A 13,793-nucleotide genomic window follows, 5' to 3' on the forward strand; every position below is an offset into this window, starting at 1 on the left:
ATCCACCATACAGAATAAAAACCTTTCAATTCAGTTAAAGCTGTCACCATTATATTTCTTAATTATCTTGTTAATTTCTGTTTTGTAATTATTAATAAAACTCTTCTACTAGTATTATCTAATCCTGGTGGTGGGTTTCGCTGCAAATGATTCCCATCGATCTAGACCACAAATTTGTACGTAAATTAATTTTATGCATAAAACAAAACAAGGCCAATTTATTTTATTCCCTTGGTTTCATACGCTACCTTGTCCATTTGCATGTCCCCTAATTGTCCCAAGCACTTCCAAACTAAATTCGCTCCTATCTATTCAATGAGCATGCAGCGCATTATAAATGGAGTAACTAAGTTTACATCCATGCCTATTATAGCAGTAGCATGGTTTGATTTTCAAAACCTAATAAAGAGGCAAAGCCTTAGGAGATATTGACCATATTTGTAGGGTCCCAAATCTATCCAATGCCTCAAGCCAGTACCTAACCTGACAACCATCTCTCTCCTTCTCTTCCTCTCGCATGGCCCCCTCCCATTCTGGTTTATCAACGTCCATTGATGGGAGAGTCCAGACCTCGAACCAGCGCCGCTACCTCCAACGATATCGAACCTCCGACACCAACAACCCCTAAAACGCCAAGGGCTCCTTCAACACCACGCCAACCGGTCTCCCTTGTCCAGCCATCCCAGAAGCACAAGAAGCATAAGCCGAGAGTCCTTCGTGTCTTTCGATCCGTTTTTCGTTCATTCCCTATCATTACCCCAGCATGCAAGTTCCCAAGCCTCCCTGGTGGGATACCCGACCCTCATAAAAGCATTACATCAGGGACCCGAGTAACGGGAACTTTATTCGGGTATCGTAAAGGTAGGGTAAGTCTTTCCGTGCAAGAGACCCCTAGGTGCCTCCCTTCTTTAGTTGTTGAGTTGGCAATGCAAACAAACGTGCTACAAAAGGAATTGGGTGCAGGGATGGTAAGGATTGCCCTGGAATGTGAAAAGAGAGCTGAAAAAGACAGGATAAAGCTATTCGAAGAGCCTTTGTGGACAATGTATTGTAATGGAAAAAAAACAGGGTACGGGGTTAAGCGGGATGCGACTGAGGAGGATTTGAACGTGATGGAACTCCTCAAGGCGGTGTCAATGGGGGCTGGGGTGTTGCCAGGGAATTCTGAGACCGAGGGCCTAGATGGAGAGTTGGCTTACATGAGGGCCTATTTCGAGCGAGTCGTTGGCTCCAAGGATTCCGAGACTTTGTACATGATAAGCCCAGATGGGAATAATGGGCCTGAGCTCAGTGTATTTCTTGTCAGGATCTGATTCTGATCCAGCTAGTGCACATATAAAACGTGGAGTTGATCAAGAGGTTAACGAGGCTGCCACGGAGGACTAGGCATACATCATGGGGTCCACCTGATTAACGTTGATGATGTTGATCGATGAATATATATCCTCCCTGGTAAGTGAAAGATTGATAAGATCTTAGATGCAAGTTGGGTAGAGAGTCAAATTATTAACTGGATTGTTTAGGACACCCCCATAATTAAGGTGTTGTTCTAGGAGGCCACCAAGGCACTGTTGTATACCTTTTCTTTTTTTTCTAACGAGGGATTTTCTTTTTCATTTTCATTTTTTTATCAATGTACTGTACACAATTGTAGCTTCTTGTTAACAGAAGGATCAAATCAATGAAATTAAAAGGACTGTTAACCATGATCGGAAATAATTACATGAAGCAAAACGAAACACGAATATTGAATCATTAAAAGGAATGCTCATCATGAATTCCATATGCCCGCCAACAATTTTCCTCATAATTATGAGTAACAATTCAGTACTCATCATCCTCTGCCATTTATTTGAAATTGCTTCAGATACAATAAAATAATATTTATTTTCTTGTGCAAGTGCAATATGTTGCGCTAAGCACATGCCGCTGGTGTGTTTGATGCAAAGGCCTTTTTCAGTGTCAATAGCTAGGCTTTGCAGGTGTCCATTTTCAGTTTTAGAAAAAGGTTATTCCAGGCTCTGCCAGCTATAGCCATAAACTTCTGCAATATGGGGAAGCTTGCTCAAGTTCTAAAGAAGAGATTTTGCCACATGGTTGAAGCCTTCATATCTTGCAAAAATGATAAAGGTAAAACATTATTTCCCCAGCCAAGAAAAAGAAACTGAGAGTATATCAGTTTATGAACCATTAATTTCTTTATCTTGTTCTTTTTTTAGGAAATGAAAGTGGGGAAGAACCCAAGATTCGATCTTCGGAGGTAAATTTTGTTTCTTGGTTTTTTTTTTTTTTTCATTTTTTTTCATTCCTTTGATCCATGAGAAGAATGTTACCTACATAATGTTGATTTGTTTGCTGTCAACTGTATTATGCCAAGAGCTATTAGATAATTATCCATAGATCTGTTTGCCGTTGTTTTACAGACGGTAAGCATAGAAGAGACAGCCATCCGGATCAAAGCTCCAAGGGGTCCAACGCGCCCGAGCGTGCCCAAAGGTCCCCCTGCTCAAACCAGCTGAAAATCATCAATCCTTTCAGAGTTCTGCAAGTTTGGCATCCCCTAGTGCTAAATGTAATAGAAAATAATTGTTCTTGACATTTTATCTCTATAATGTCTTGTAATAAATACAACCATAACATCCTTGTAAGTTAATTTTGTTGTAAGCTACTCAGTATCAGTCCATGTTACAAGAGTTGGCTTTTCTTTTCCTTGGATCTCTATCAACTTCTTCACATAAAAATTAAGAAAGCAAATGATCTCGTGATGGCAGAGTTAGAATGCTAGATTCATTTGGGGATTAGGTTCATAAAAGAAGCTGCTCAATATCCCACGATTTCAATATTCAAAGATAATTTTGTTTCATTAAGGTATATTTATATATAGGCAAAGTCTAATCACTTTCTAAACCACATGTTGGGTTTATATTAGGGATATAGATGAATTAAGCTACTAGCTAGTCTGCAAATTAATCGGGTTCAACTCAGACACGTGTTCCAATTTGATTTGCGCATATAATAGTATACATATAAATAAGGTATAATATAGTATTTTTTGCATTCATATTTGTATATGTAATTCTAATCTTGAGCTTCAGCTTGAATTCCAGTAGAAATGAAGTTTCAACCTTTTAATTTGAGTTGATGATGATTGAACTGAATCTAGTTAAGTTCAAATGGCTCTTTTTTTAGAAATTATTATAACTAATCAAAATGTATACTATATATTAGTTATACAAATGGCAGTAAAGTAAATGTGGATCTTAGTTTTATAAATAAAATCTTCCTCTATTTAATATGTACATCTTTTGAGTAAAAAACGTGTACTCGTGATCAGTGTAACAAGTTGAAAATGTGATTCGTAACATAATGCACATTCCTTTAATGTCGTATAATTCTAAATATGTTTGACTAAGTTGAAAAATTACCTTTTCATCGCTTTTAATGTACAAAAACAAACTAACAACATGGAATATTGTCTTCTTTCCCTCCAATAATTAAAAAAATAAATCTTTAACATAAGCTCTTGACGTGTGAGTTGTAATTTTAACGATAAAAGAAAAGTATATTCAAATTTAGAATTACTTGGGTAGCGTTTAGCACGAAAAAAATGAGAATATATTCTTTATAATGTATCCGATTAAACTATATTATAGTGTTTGTTTTGCAATAAACTATTGCAATGTAAAATTGTATTGGCTGTAATGTAATTACAGTCCAAAATCAATACAATCAAATTGTATTGCATTTTGTAATATTTTAAAGATATTTTATTTTTTAATTTTTTATTTTGTTAAAAATATTTTGTAATGTTATAATTTATATTTTTTTATAGATTTAGAAGAATGTTTCTTTATTGCTCTCAATAGTAATTCTTTGTTGGATGATGGATTAGGACTTTGAATAAAATTTATATTGTCTTTTAAAGGAAAAAAATTAAAAAAAATATATGTAATATAGAAAATTATCTTAAAAAATAAAAATAAAATATATGATATTAAAAATATATTTAAGAGATGATATGATATAAAACTTAATAATAAAAAATATAAATATATTAAACTTATATTTTAATAAATAAAAATAATTTTAAAAATTGATATTACATTTTTAACAAAACATTTATAAATTAAACACTGTAATATTTTTTTTATATTTTAATTATTATTTTATTTATATATCAAATATTATAATATTATCTTTTTTAGAGTTATATTCCATCGAGTATATTTCCTACTCCTATCAGTGACATGACGACCACGGCCTACCATCTGTACCAGACCAAACTTTAACCATTGCAGCCCAAAAATCATGACAAACGGCCCAAGTAACCAAGCCATCATCTCACGGGAGCCAAAAAAAAAAAAAGTAAAAGAGAAAGAGAAAGAAAAAGATTACTTTTATGATAAAGCGACAGGACGTTGAACGCAGAACCTACAAAGTTATTCCATCTTTCTGAAAGCCACATTACCGAACCAAAATCCTTTCCCTAACGTAACCCACAAGCCCGCACCACCCCAATAAAGGAACAAAGAAAAGCCCCCAACGTGGATTCCTTAATCACCACGAAGGTTCCAGAATCACATCCTCAGAACACCCCAAGATTCTAGAAATCACCAAAACCTACCCTCAACAGCAGCCAGCGCATCCTCTTCTTCTTCTTTTACTATTTTAATGGCCACGGTGGCGCGTGCAATCCACTGTGAGCTACTGTCCAGTAAACCTGGGGCTACTCCTAGGAGAGAATTGGGTGGTCAGGTTTCCGTTCCGGTTCAGAGAGTGAAAGTGGGTGAAGCTGAGAATGGAAAGATAGTGTTGCAGCCGAGGTTGTGTACGTTGAGATCTTATGGCTCGAATCGAGGTGCCGTGATGAAGACGAGAAGGGAAGAGGGTGATGAAGTGTCCCCTTTTTTCGAGACGTTGTCGGAGTATATTGAGAGTTCCAAGAAGAGCCAAGACTTCGAGATCATCTCTGGTCGACTAGCCATGGTGAGTAGTCTTATGCTTTTATGCCTGGTACAAGAGTTTCGGTGGTTCAACTCATGACGTGTGATCCGACTTTGAACAAGACCTGCTTGTATTTCCATGTAATTTGTTGCCTATGATGTCTCAACCAGTTGGAACTAAAAGATTTTGAGTATAGTAACAGAAAGTTTGAGCTTTGAATTAACTGGCAAACAACCAATTTTTTGCTGAGTTTTATTTGTTTGGTTCAAATTAATATGCCTTGTGTTATAGGTTTGGACAAGGGGATTGTAGCTTGGAGCCTTCATTTGAAGAGAGATGTGGGTGTAAATTAAGTTTTACTTATATCTTTGTCCTCATTTTGTTGTTGTTGTTGCTGCCGTCCCTTCCCTTCTCAATTGCGGGTTATGTCCCATGTAGCATGAATCTTGCTTTGATTTATCGTGATCCAATTTCTTCCAATGGACCTATATAATAATTAAAATTTATTGGTCTATTGGATCAGCTATTTTTCCAGGCGGTTTTCAATTCTTTATAGAATTAAACCTGCTGCTGTATTACACAAACAATATGGTACATACATGTTTTCAACTTATAGCAGTGGAAAAAATATACCATCCATTAAGATTCATTATGCTATCTTCTCAATTCTGAAGCGTTGTCTAACGAGTAAACAATCTAATAAGGTTCACTTGTTGCAGATTGTGTTTGCAGCAACAATAACAACAGAGTTTGTGACCGGAAACTCCCTATTCAGGAAGATGGACTTCCAAGGGATTGCTGAAGCTGTTGGTGTGTGCCTAGGTGCTATGGCTTGTGCCGCAGCCTTTGCTTGGTTATCTAGTGCTCGGAACAAAGTAGGTCGAATCTTCACTGTGAGTTGTAACTCATTTATTGATTCAGTGATCGACCAAATCGTGGATGGATTGTTCTATGAAACTGATTTCAGTGACTGGTCCGATGATAATTGAAACCAGGAATTATACTTCTATATATATAGTTATAAAGGAAAGGAGGTTCTCCCGTTCAGAGAAATTATATGTGGAGATCCTGGAAACCAGAGATGTAATTACGTTTTTCTTAGCATAAATGTTATACAAATAGAAGGCATGTAAATGAGGGAAATGGGATTCGTTGCTAGTTTCTGGTGTTTGCCTATCTTATGTGAGATCAATTAATTTGTATAAAACATGTATGAATTATAGTAATCAACTATAGATTTATGCTTAAATTGGGAGTCGAGATTTCTTGCTGTGTCTTTTTGTTTTCTTTTGCTGGAGAATGCACGTTGCACACTTGTATAAATGGGGAGGCATAACAAGGGTGATTGGTTCCTTATGTTGAGGTCTGGTTACTTGTGTCTTTTTACCTCCCTCTCTCCTGCAAAGACGAGTACTTAAAATTTGACTCTTTAAATAAATATAATACATATAATTAGTATTCAATGAATGTCCAATAAAATGCTAGTTTAGTAGCCTTTGATTCTGAATTTACAAGTCAATTCCAATTTTTTTCACTCCCCCAAGACTCCTTGGGATCGGGATGAATTAGCAAATTAGAAATCAATATGGCAAATGTTGAGGCAGATTTTCCCAAGAAAGATTTGGCAATTTGACTTTGAATATAAAAGCCTTGGATCTTGATTTGTGGACCTGGTCACACAATTCCACTGCCTTAACTACACTTATCTCAATCAACTTAAATCTTTTTGTCATTTAATACCTTGAGCTTAAATGCAATTAACCAATTTAGTATCTCATTAACCTTTGTATTACTTTCTTAATTCAATTAATTACCAACAGTTAATGACGCTCTTTTGGACCAAAATTTGAGGGCCAACGACAAGCTCTTACAAAACTTGTGAAAAAGCGGCCCATCAAATTCACGTGCATATCCCATGCTTTAAGGCTGCTTAAAATTGCTAAAAACAGCTTATTTCCTCTTTTTAACTCGACCGTCCACGTGCCAAGCTGCTTAGTTCCAACAACATTGCTTACATCGCATCATTATTATAAAATTTTAATAATGTAAAAAATAATAAATTACATCATTCTAAATCATGAAATTCTTAAATTGTTTATTAAAAGATAATTCAAAATTCTTATTAGTGGAGATTCAATAAAACTTAACTTTATAAAGAAATTTTTATAATAAATAGTCACTCAATGGACGCACCGAATACAAGTGAAAAATAATTAACTCTTTAATGTTTTGTAATAATCGATCTTCCACAAAGCTAATAAAATATCCAATTCAACTTGTCCTAACAAAAGGATTAACCCTTGGTAAATATCTTATAACTCAGTAGTTATGAAAATTAAATATAGGAGATTTGTAAAATTTTCATTTCACATCTATGTATTTATAGTATAAAAGTTAATCGATAAGATAAGATAAGATAATTATCAAAATTTTGTTTAAAGAAAACATATTTCATCTTTAGATATAAATATGTCATCATTAATATTTATCTCCGCCATTGTTTATATTTATCTTTTATTCTTATATTAAGCTTTATTTGTATGTTGATTAAGATTTATATGCACCTTGTTATGTCATCTTTGTGCTTATCTTCACATGTTGTGTTAAGTGTTGCCATTTGTAACTCCAATTCATTATACATTGATTGATTTAAATTATTGATTGATTTCTCTCTCGTTTCTTCACATCCCCTATTCACAAATGCTTGCCAATTTTCATGGCTATTCTCAGCGCCCGCTCTCTTCTCTCCTCCTCTCCTTTCTCTCCTAAATCCCATCACTCTTCATCTCCACTCTCTCCCTTAACTTACACTCTCTTCTTCAAACCTAAAACTGTAAGGCCACAATCCCTCAATCATAGCTTTCGTAACGACGCCGTTTCCTCCTCTTTCACTGGTATCGAAGTCGGTGAGGACTTACCGCTTGATTACGGTGATTGGCTTCCCAAGCCCGATCCAAACCAGCGGAGAAGAGCCGGCATTTTGCTCCACCCGACGTCGTTTCGTGGACCCTATGGCATTGGCGACCTTGGCGAAGAAGCTTTTCGCTTCATTGACTGGCTACGTTTAGCTGGTTGCTCCGTTTGGCAGGTAATCTCCCCCTCTTAAACGCTCCGTTCCGTGTCCCTGCTGAGTCAGAAAATCTGGGGAAAATGAACTTGAAAAAGGTTCAGGCCAATGGATTACCCTTTTAACGTGGCTTCATTTCATTGGTCTGTTTTAAAGTTAAGTTTATGTAGTTGAATTATTTCCCGGATTAAGGCTGTCCTAACTTATGCTGACATGGTAATTTTTAATGACACCTAGCCTCCTAATTTGCTGGGCTGCAATGGAAAGAAGGTTATTTTATAATTTCTCATATTAATGAACTTCAATTATTGTTAATTCAGGTGCTTCCCCTTGTTCCTCCTGATGAAGGAGGATCACCATATGCAGGCCAGGTGCTGCTTTCTCTAATCTCTTCTTAGTTAGTATTTTCTTTTTCCCGTTTCAATAAGCAATGGATTCTGCCATTTTAGTGAACTTAAAATGCTTAAGAAAAGAAGAACCCTGAAATTCTGGTCAATTAGTTGTGTGCGCGCGCGTATATTCTCTTAGGTGCTATATGGCATTGCGTAATTTTCCTTGATGATTATTTCTTCAGGATGCAAATTGCGGTAACACGCTCTTGATTTCGCTTGAAGAGCTTGTTAAAGATGGCTTGCTAACAAAGGAAGAGCTTCCTCAACCAATGTGAGTAGTTTTTTTTTTTATATATATTTATATTTGAGTTAACGGTTATGTTTGAGATAAATTGTATGACCTTTTATTCACACCTATGTTTTATATTCCTACTATATCGTTTGTGCAGTGATTCTGACCGTGTGAACTATCCTATCATTGCTAACTTGAAGAACTCTCTGATAAGTAAGGTAAACAGTCAAAAATCAGAAGAGTCTCTATTGCTTTTATTTTTTTAACAAAAAAAGAAAACAGTTCCTCTTGCTATGTTAGACCCTTGAATGTTCCAAGAGATCTACTAGGATTAACACATAGGTTTAGACTCAGCAGCAGCTGAAATTTTTGTTTGCTGACAGGATCTCTATGACTACACTATAAATCTACATCTGCCTGTAATTGAAGTTTTTAAAAGATTACGGAATTCATGGAAGGTCAACTATAAAATGAGAGCTAGGCGATTCTTAACAAATTTAAATGTGTTTCATCTACAAGGTCACTCAGAGTTCCGTATATGATGATTTTCCCCTTTACTTGGGTTGCAATTACAATTCTGTGCAACTTTGTTTAAAAAAAAAAATTACTTTTTTATATATTTTTTTTAAGTGAGATATATGTCTAAGACTAAAGCATAAAAGGAAAAAGTCACTAAGGAAAGAAGGTTCACAAGGTTTCATGGATCACATATTACCAATCAGTGTTGTAAATACTAGTTAGCTGAATCTCACTTCTCTATTGGTTAAATGTGCCAAATCCAACTCACATTATCATTTCTTAGGCTGCAGAAAGGCTCCTCTTAAGTGATGGAGAAATTAAAACTCAGCTTGAGGCTTTTCGTAGAGATCCTATCATATCAAGTGAGATATTTATATTCCATATAATTGCATACTATCATATTCCTGTGTACTTATAATAGTTGTTTCCATATTCACTGAGCTTCAATCTGCATTTGACTGTTTAAATTGCTATATGAATATGTGGAGTTTGTGAGTGGAAGGTTTTTGGTGAAAAGAAGATTGGTTTTTTTGGGATTGAAAGGGGAGTATTTGCAAGACTCGGTTTTAAAGATCATTGAGGGTTGACAAAATTTCTTCACAGTATCTTTTTCTCTTTTACGTATATGCTTGAACAAAATTTTGGAAAAATACATTGTGCTTAGAACAAATTTACTTTCTCATTCTTAAATACGTTGTTAGTCATGTGATCATTTAAGTTCGTTTTTTATTTTTAATTTTGTAGGCTGGCTTGAAGATTCAGCATACTTTGCTGCCATTGATGACAGTTTAAAAGCCTTCAGTTGGTATGACTGGCCTGAACCTCTGAAAAATCGCCATCTTTCAGCCTTAGAAGACATATACCAGGAGAAAAAGGATTTTGTATGATCTGGATCTCTTTTAATAAAAATATTGGCTCAATAGTAGCCTATATTATCTACCTACTTTAGACACTAATATCATTACCTGCTCTTGCTTTCACTTGGCAGATAGATCTGTTTGTTGCGAAACAATTCCTATTCCAAAGGCAGTGGCAAAAAGTTCGCAACTATGCACAGATGAAGGGTATCAACATAATGGGAGACATGCCCATTTATGTAGGTTATCACAGTGCTGATGTATGGGCAAATAAGAAACATTTTTTTCTGGTGAGGAGTTTATTTATGCGTAAGGAAGTGGTAATAATTTAACCATGCTCCAAAGCATTCAATTTTTGCTGCTGGCTACAAATTTCTATATTCTCTTTGACAGAACAGGCATGGTTTTCCTAGGCTAGTCAGCGGTGTTCCTCCTGATGCCTTCAGTGATACGGGTCAGCTATGGGGGAGGTTTGTACTACCCTGAAACAAGCATACATGTCTCATGTTTAAATAATTATTTTTCATAAATATTATTACCTTTGCTTGTAAAAATGAGGTATTGTTTCATTGTCCATTCATTCTGAAGACATATTAGAAATCCAATTATATGCACGTCACAATTGCTTTATATCTTTTCTTCTCTACTTTTTCTCCCATGTATTGATGTTAATGCTATGCATGTCTATTGTTGATTTTCTAACAAGGTTAGGGTCTTGAATACAATATTTTTTGACAGTTGGTTAAACTCTCCAATGATTTTAGTCATAGTATGTAAACATGAATCAGATACTTTGCTTATCATGATATTCTGCTCTTATTTTCACTTGTTTCACTTCTGCAATTTTTACTTCTATACTAGCTTCTTTCTACATCATTCATTTTTAATTAAGGTCATACTTCAATTCAGCCCTCTATATGATTGGAAAGCCATGGAGAAAGATGGATTTTCATGGTGGATACGTCGCATTAGACGTGCACAAAATCTATATGATGAATTCAGAATAGACCACTTTAGGGGATTTGCTGGCTTTTGGGCTGTCCCTTCTGGTGAGATGTTGTAAAATATACTGAGCATGGTGTTTTCTAGAAATGTATGTTATACTGAACTTACATTACTAACACAATTAATCTATACAGAAGCAAAAGTTGCAATGGTTGGACGATGGAAGGTCAGATTTCTGTAATTCTGACCACTTTAAAATTTTCTTTAATTGTGCCAGTATCCACTACTGATATTATTTCCATGATAGTAGGTTGGCCCTCAAAAATCCTTATTTGATGCTATCTCCAGAACAGTTGGAAAGATTGATATCATAGCAGAAGATCTGGTATGTTCTACCAGATAGAATATGAAGAGTTTATTTTTATCCTTCTTTTTCTGTTTTGTTGTACTTTTAACTTTTTACATATTTTTGTACCTCTTCTGCAACGAAAGTGATCTAAATACTTGATTCTTAAATAATTCTTGGCCTGCCTGTGATAAAAGTTTTCTTTCCTGGGGGTATTTCAGCAACGTTATATATATTGAGTAAAATTTAGCTTGTCTTTGGGAGGGTTTTTATATTGATACTTGATTCTAGGGTTTTATTCACATGGCAGGGAGTTATAACTGAGGATGTAACTGAGCTTAGGAAATCTATCGGAGCACCTGGAATGGCTGTTCTCCAGTTTGGTAATGTGTTATTACTGATGAACTGTAATAAAATATTTTTAATATTTTTGACTGCCTTTCAAATTTGCATTCTGTGATGTTGTAGTTTTCTCCCATTTTCTCTTGGTTTAGGTTTTGGCAGTGACTCTAGAAACCCTCATTTGCCTCACAATCACGAGCACAATCAAGTTATTTACACTGGAACTCATGATAATGACACGGTAAAGCTCGTTCCAGCGATGGTTCTTCGCTGATGTCTTAACTGTATTTTTGGTTTCTTGGTGGGTTGAAAGTTGAAATGATACATGCTATGAATGATCTGAAGAAATTAATCTATTTATCAAATATAATTTGAAATAAAACAAGCAAAATATTCTTGATTTGGAATGATGGAATCAACATAACTTTTAAGACAAAATCTATCAAAGGCAAAAACTCAAAAAAGATGTGCAAGTTCTTCTTACTTCAATTTTCAGCAAAAATAATCAAATAACAACCAAATATACAACAATGCCTTTAAGGAATTGCCCATGTCTAGAATCATTACATGGATTTAAAATAAGAACTATGAATTTGATTGCCACAAAAAGAATGTCTGGAACAAACATCCAAATTTAGGAAAATGTCTCAATTTTAGAATATATTATATGGAGAAGGAAGACTAGGGAGATTGGATGAGAGAGAAAGATGAGTGAGAAATTTGAAATTTGATACTTCACTTTACTCATAAATTTTGGCTAAAATCATATAGTTGTTTGTTTTGACAAAAAATATTTTATCAAATTTTTAGATATTGCATGCTAATAGTTCATTCGATTGTCTTGTAGATCCAAGGTTGGTGGAACAATATAATGGAAGAAGAGAAATCCAATGTGAGTTTTCTCTGCTATGCTAAAGCTTCTGATCAGGTTTATCACTTTGTCTTTGTCTTACATCAGAAATTTTGTCTCAGGTATTGAAGTATCTTCATATCACTGAAGAAGATGAGATCTCATGGGCACTGATCCAAGCTGCACTTTCTTCAGTAGCTCAAACTGCAGTCATAACCATGCAGGATGTTCTTGGGCTAGGGAGTTCTGCCAGGATGAACATTCCTGCAACAGAGGTAAAGATAATGTCCTTAAACATGTGCTTTGAAACGTACAATGGACTTGTGGTGCCATCTAGAACATTGTTAATTAAGAAATAGAGCAGTAATGGTGATTTAAATTTTCAAGGCCCTATAGAAGATTAGAGCGAAAATGTGCAAAACCTTGCCCCACATTGTTGGATAATTTGAATTCTGGTGCCCAATCTCAGAATTTCGTTGCCAATTTTAACTTAGATCACCAAAGTTTATTGTTCTTCCTTTGTCAAGCACATAGTGTTGTCTGTGCATGCGATTTGCCCATGTCTTGTCTCATAGTGTGCGTTGACTCTGACAAAAACCATGATGACTGTTAGAGCTGCAAGCTCTTTTTAGGTTCTTGTCCATTTCTTTTTTGAAGCACTTAATGTTATCATAAAGAGAAATGGGCCAAAAGGAAAAAGAAAGTAATTTATGCATTTTAAGTGTCACATATTAAAACAAAGAAGAATTTTAAACAATCTCATTGTGACTTTTTCTTTGATGCATTTTGTGCAGATTGGAAACTGGAGTTGGAGGATACCTAATTCCATGAGTTTTGATTCCTTGCAGACAGAAGCACTGAAATTAAGAGATATGCTTTCCATGTACGGGCGAATGTAGTTCTGTAATCCTCATTGTGTACACACGCTTGTAGGTTTGCCACTGTACCATGAGTCTAAAAATAATCTATTTAGTTTTGAATAAGTTTGTCTTTGTATAATTGAGGTTTTAGAGTTAAATTAATAAAAAGGTTCATACCTTCCTTTTATGTCTGGTCAGTAATTTCTTGTTTTCTAATATGCTTTTGAAATTGATTGCTGCTCAAAGTAGAGAAGGCAGTCACTAGCTTCATGGAGGAGGCCTGCAACTGACTCTCTGCCTCCAAACCCTTTGCTTCCAGCTTAAACTCATGACGTATTGCTGGACGTTATGAGTATGAATCTTCCTGTGATTGTTTAAGCTTTTGAATTATGGAAATCAATTTTACTTGTGGAAGTTTTCAGGACCTACTGCTAGTAAG

The 13,793-nt window shown here is 35.2% G+C and overlaps 4 protein-coding genes and 1 long non-coding RNA gene across 6 annotated transcripts in view; 4 read left to right on the plus strand and 1 right to left on the minus strand.

Moving 5' to 3' along the window:
- LOC18611676 (shikimate kinase 1, chloroplastic-like) overlaps positions 1–13,793 on the minus strand; it is a 52,559-nt gene that overhangs the window by 8,346 nt on the left and 30,420 nt on the right. The gene's annotated exons all lie outside the window — the stretch shown is intronic.
- On the plus strand, positions 386–1,706 carry LOC108660451 (MIZU-KUSSEI-like protein (Protein of unknown function, DUF617)). Its single transcript, XM_018115364.2, has one exon. The coding sequence runs from the start codon at positions 555–557 to the stop codon at positions 1,311–1,313; it is 759 nt and encodes a 252-aa protein (XP_017970853.2). The 5' UTR covers positions 386–554; the 3' UTR covers positions 1,314–1,706.
- Positions 1,907–2,709, plus strand: LOC18611670 (uncharacterized). The gene is made up of 3 exons (XR_001926650.2): positions 1,907–2,130; positions 2,220–2,260; positions 2,424–2,709. It is a non-coding gene; the product is annotated as an uncharacterized LOC18611670 (long non-coding RNA).
- Positions 4,541–6,193, plus strand: SEP2 (stress enhanced protein 2). Its single transcript, XM_007048047.3, has 2 exons — positions 4,541–4,986; positions 5,664–6,193. Exons 1-2 carry the CDS (start codon positions 4,672–4,674, stop codon positions 5,931–5,933), a joined length of 585 nt encoding a protein of 194 aa, XP_007048109.3. The 5' UTR covers positions 4,541–4,671; the 3' UTR covers positions 5,934–6,193.
- DPE1 (disproportionating enzyme) lies at positions 7,557–13,541 on the plus strand. 2 transcript variants are annotated; one of them, XM_018113827.2, is made up of 16 exons: positions 7,562–8,032; positions 8,332–8,382; positions 8,586–8,674; positions 8,793–8,853; positions 9,438–9,516; positions 9,899–10,035; positions 10,143–10,301; positions 10,405–10,481; positions 10,921–11,060; positions 11,151–11,182; positions 11,267–11,341; positions 11,613–11,685; positions 11,797–11,885; positions 12,492–12,536; positions 12,617–12,769; positions 13,289–13,541. In XM_018113827.2, exons 1-16 carry the CDS (start codon positions 7,661–7,663, stop codon positions 13,391–13,393), a joined length of 1,737 nt encoding a protein of 578 aa, XP_017969316.2. In that variant the 5' UTR covers positions 7,562–7,660; the 3' UTR covers positions 13,394–13,541. The 2 variants fall into 2 exon arrangements, 1 of the variants encoding a protein (XP_017969316.2); XR_001926187.2 differs by lacking the exon at positions 11,797–11,885 and having other exon boundaries at positions 7,557–8,032.

This window comes from Theobroma cacao, chromosome 1 (genome assembly GCF_053813885.1).
Source record: "Theobroma cacao isolate CCN51 chromosome 1, ASM5381388v1, whole genome shotgun sequence".
Lineage (NCBI taxonomy): Eukaryota > Viridiplantae > Streptophyta > Magnoliopsida > Malvales > Malvaceae > Theobroma > Theobroma cacao.

What these genes read in the sequence shown, in the direction of transcription:
- LOC108660451 (XM_018115364.2), top strand. Translation starts at nt 555, where the DNA reads ATGGGAGAGTCCAGACCTCGAACCAGCGCCGCTACCTCCAACGATATC.
- SEP2 (XM_007048047.3), top strand. Translation starts at nt 4,672, where the DNA reads ATGGCCACGGTGGCGCGTGCAATCCACTGTGAGCTACTGTCCAGTAAA. An exon ending in TCTCTGGTCGACTAGCCATG is followed by an intron (nt 4,987 to 5,663) that starts GTGAGTAGTCTT and finishes CACTTGTTGCAG; the next exon opens with ATTGTGTTTGCAGCAACAAT.
- DPE1 (XM_018113827.2), top strand. Translation starts at nt 7,661, where the DNA reads ATGGCTATTCTCAGCGCCCGCTCTCTTCTCTCCTCCTCTCCTTTCTCT. An exon ending in GAAGAGCTTCCTCAACCAAT is followed by an intron (nt 8,675 to 8,792) that starts GTGAGTAGTTTT and finishes TCGTTTGTGCAG; the next exon opens with TGATTCTGACCGTGTGAACT. An exon ending in AATGGCTGTTCTCCAGTTTG is followed by an intron (nt 11,686 to 11,796) that starts GTAATGTGTTAT and finishes CTCTTGGTTTAG; the next exon opens with GTTTTGGCAGTGACTCTAGA.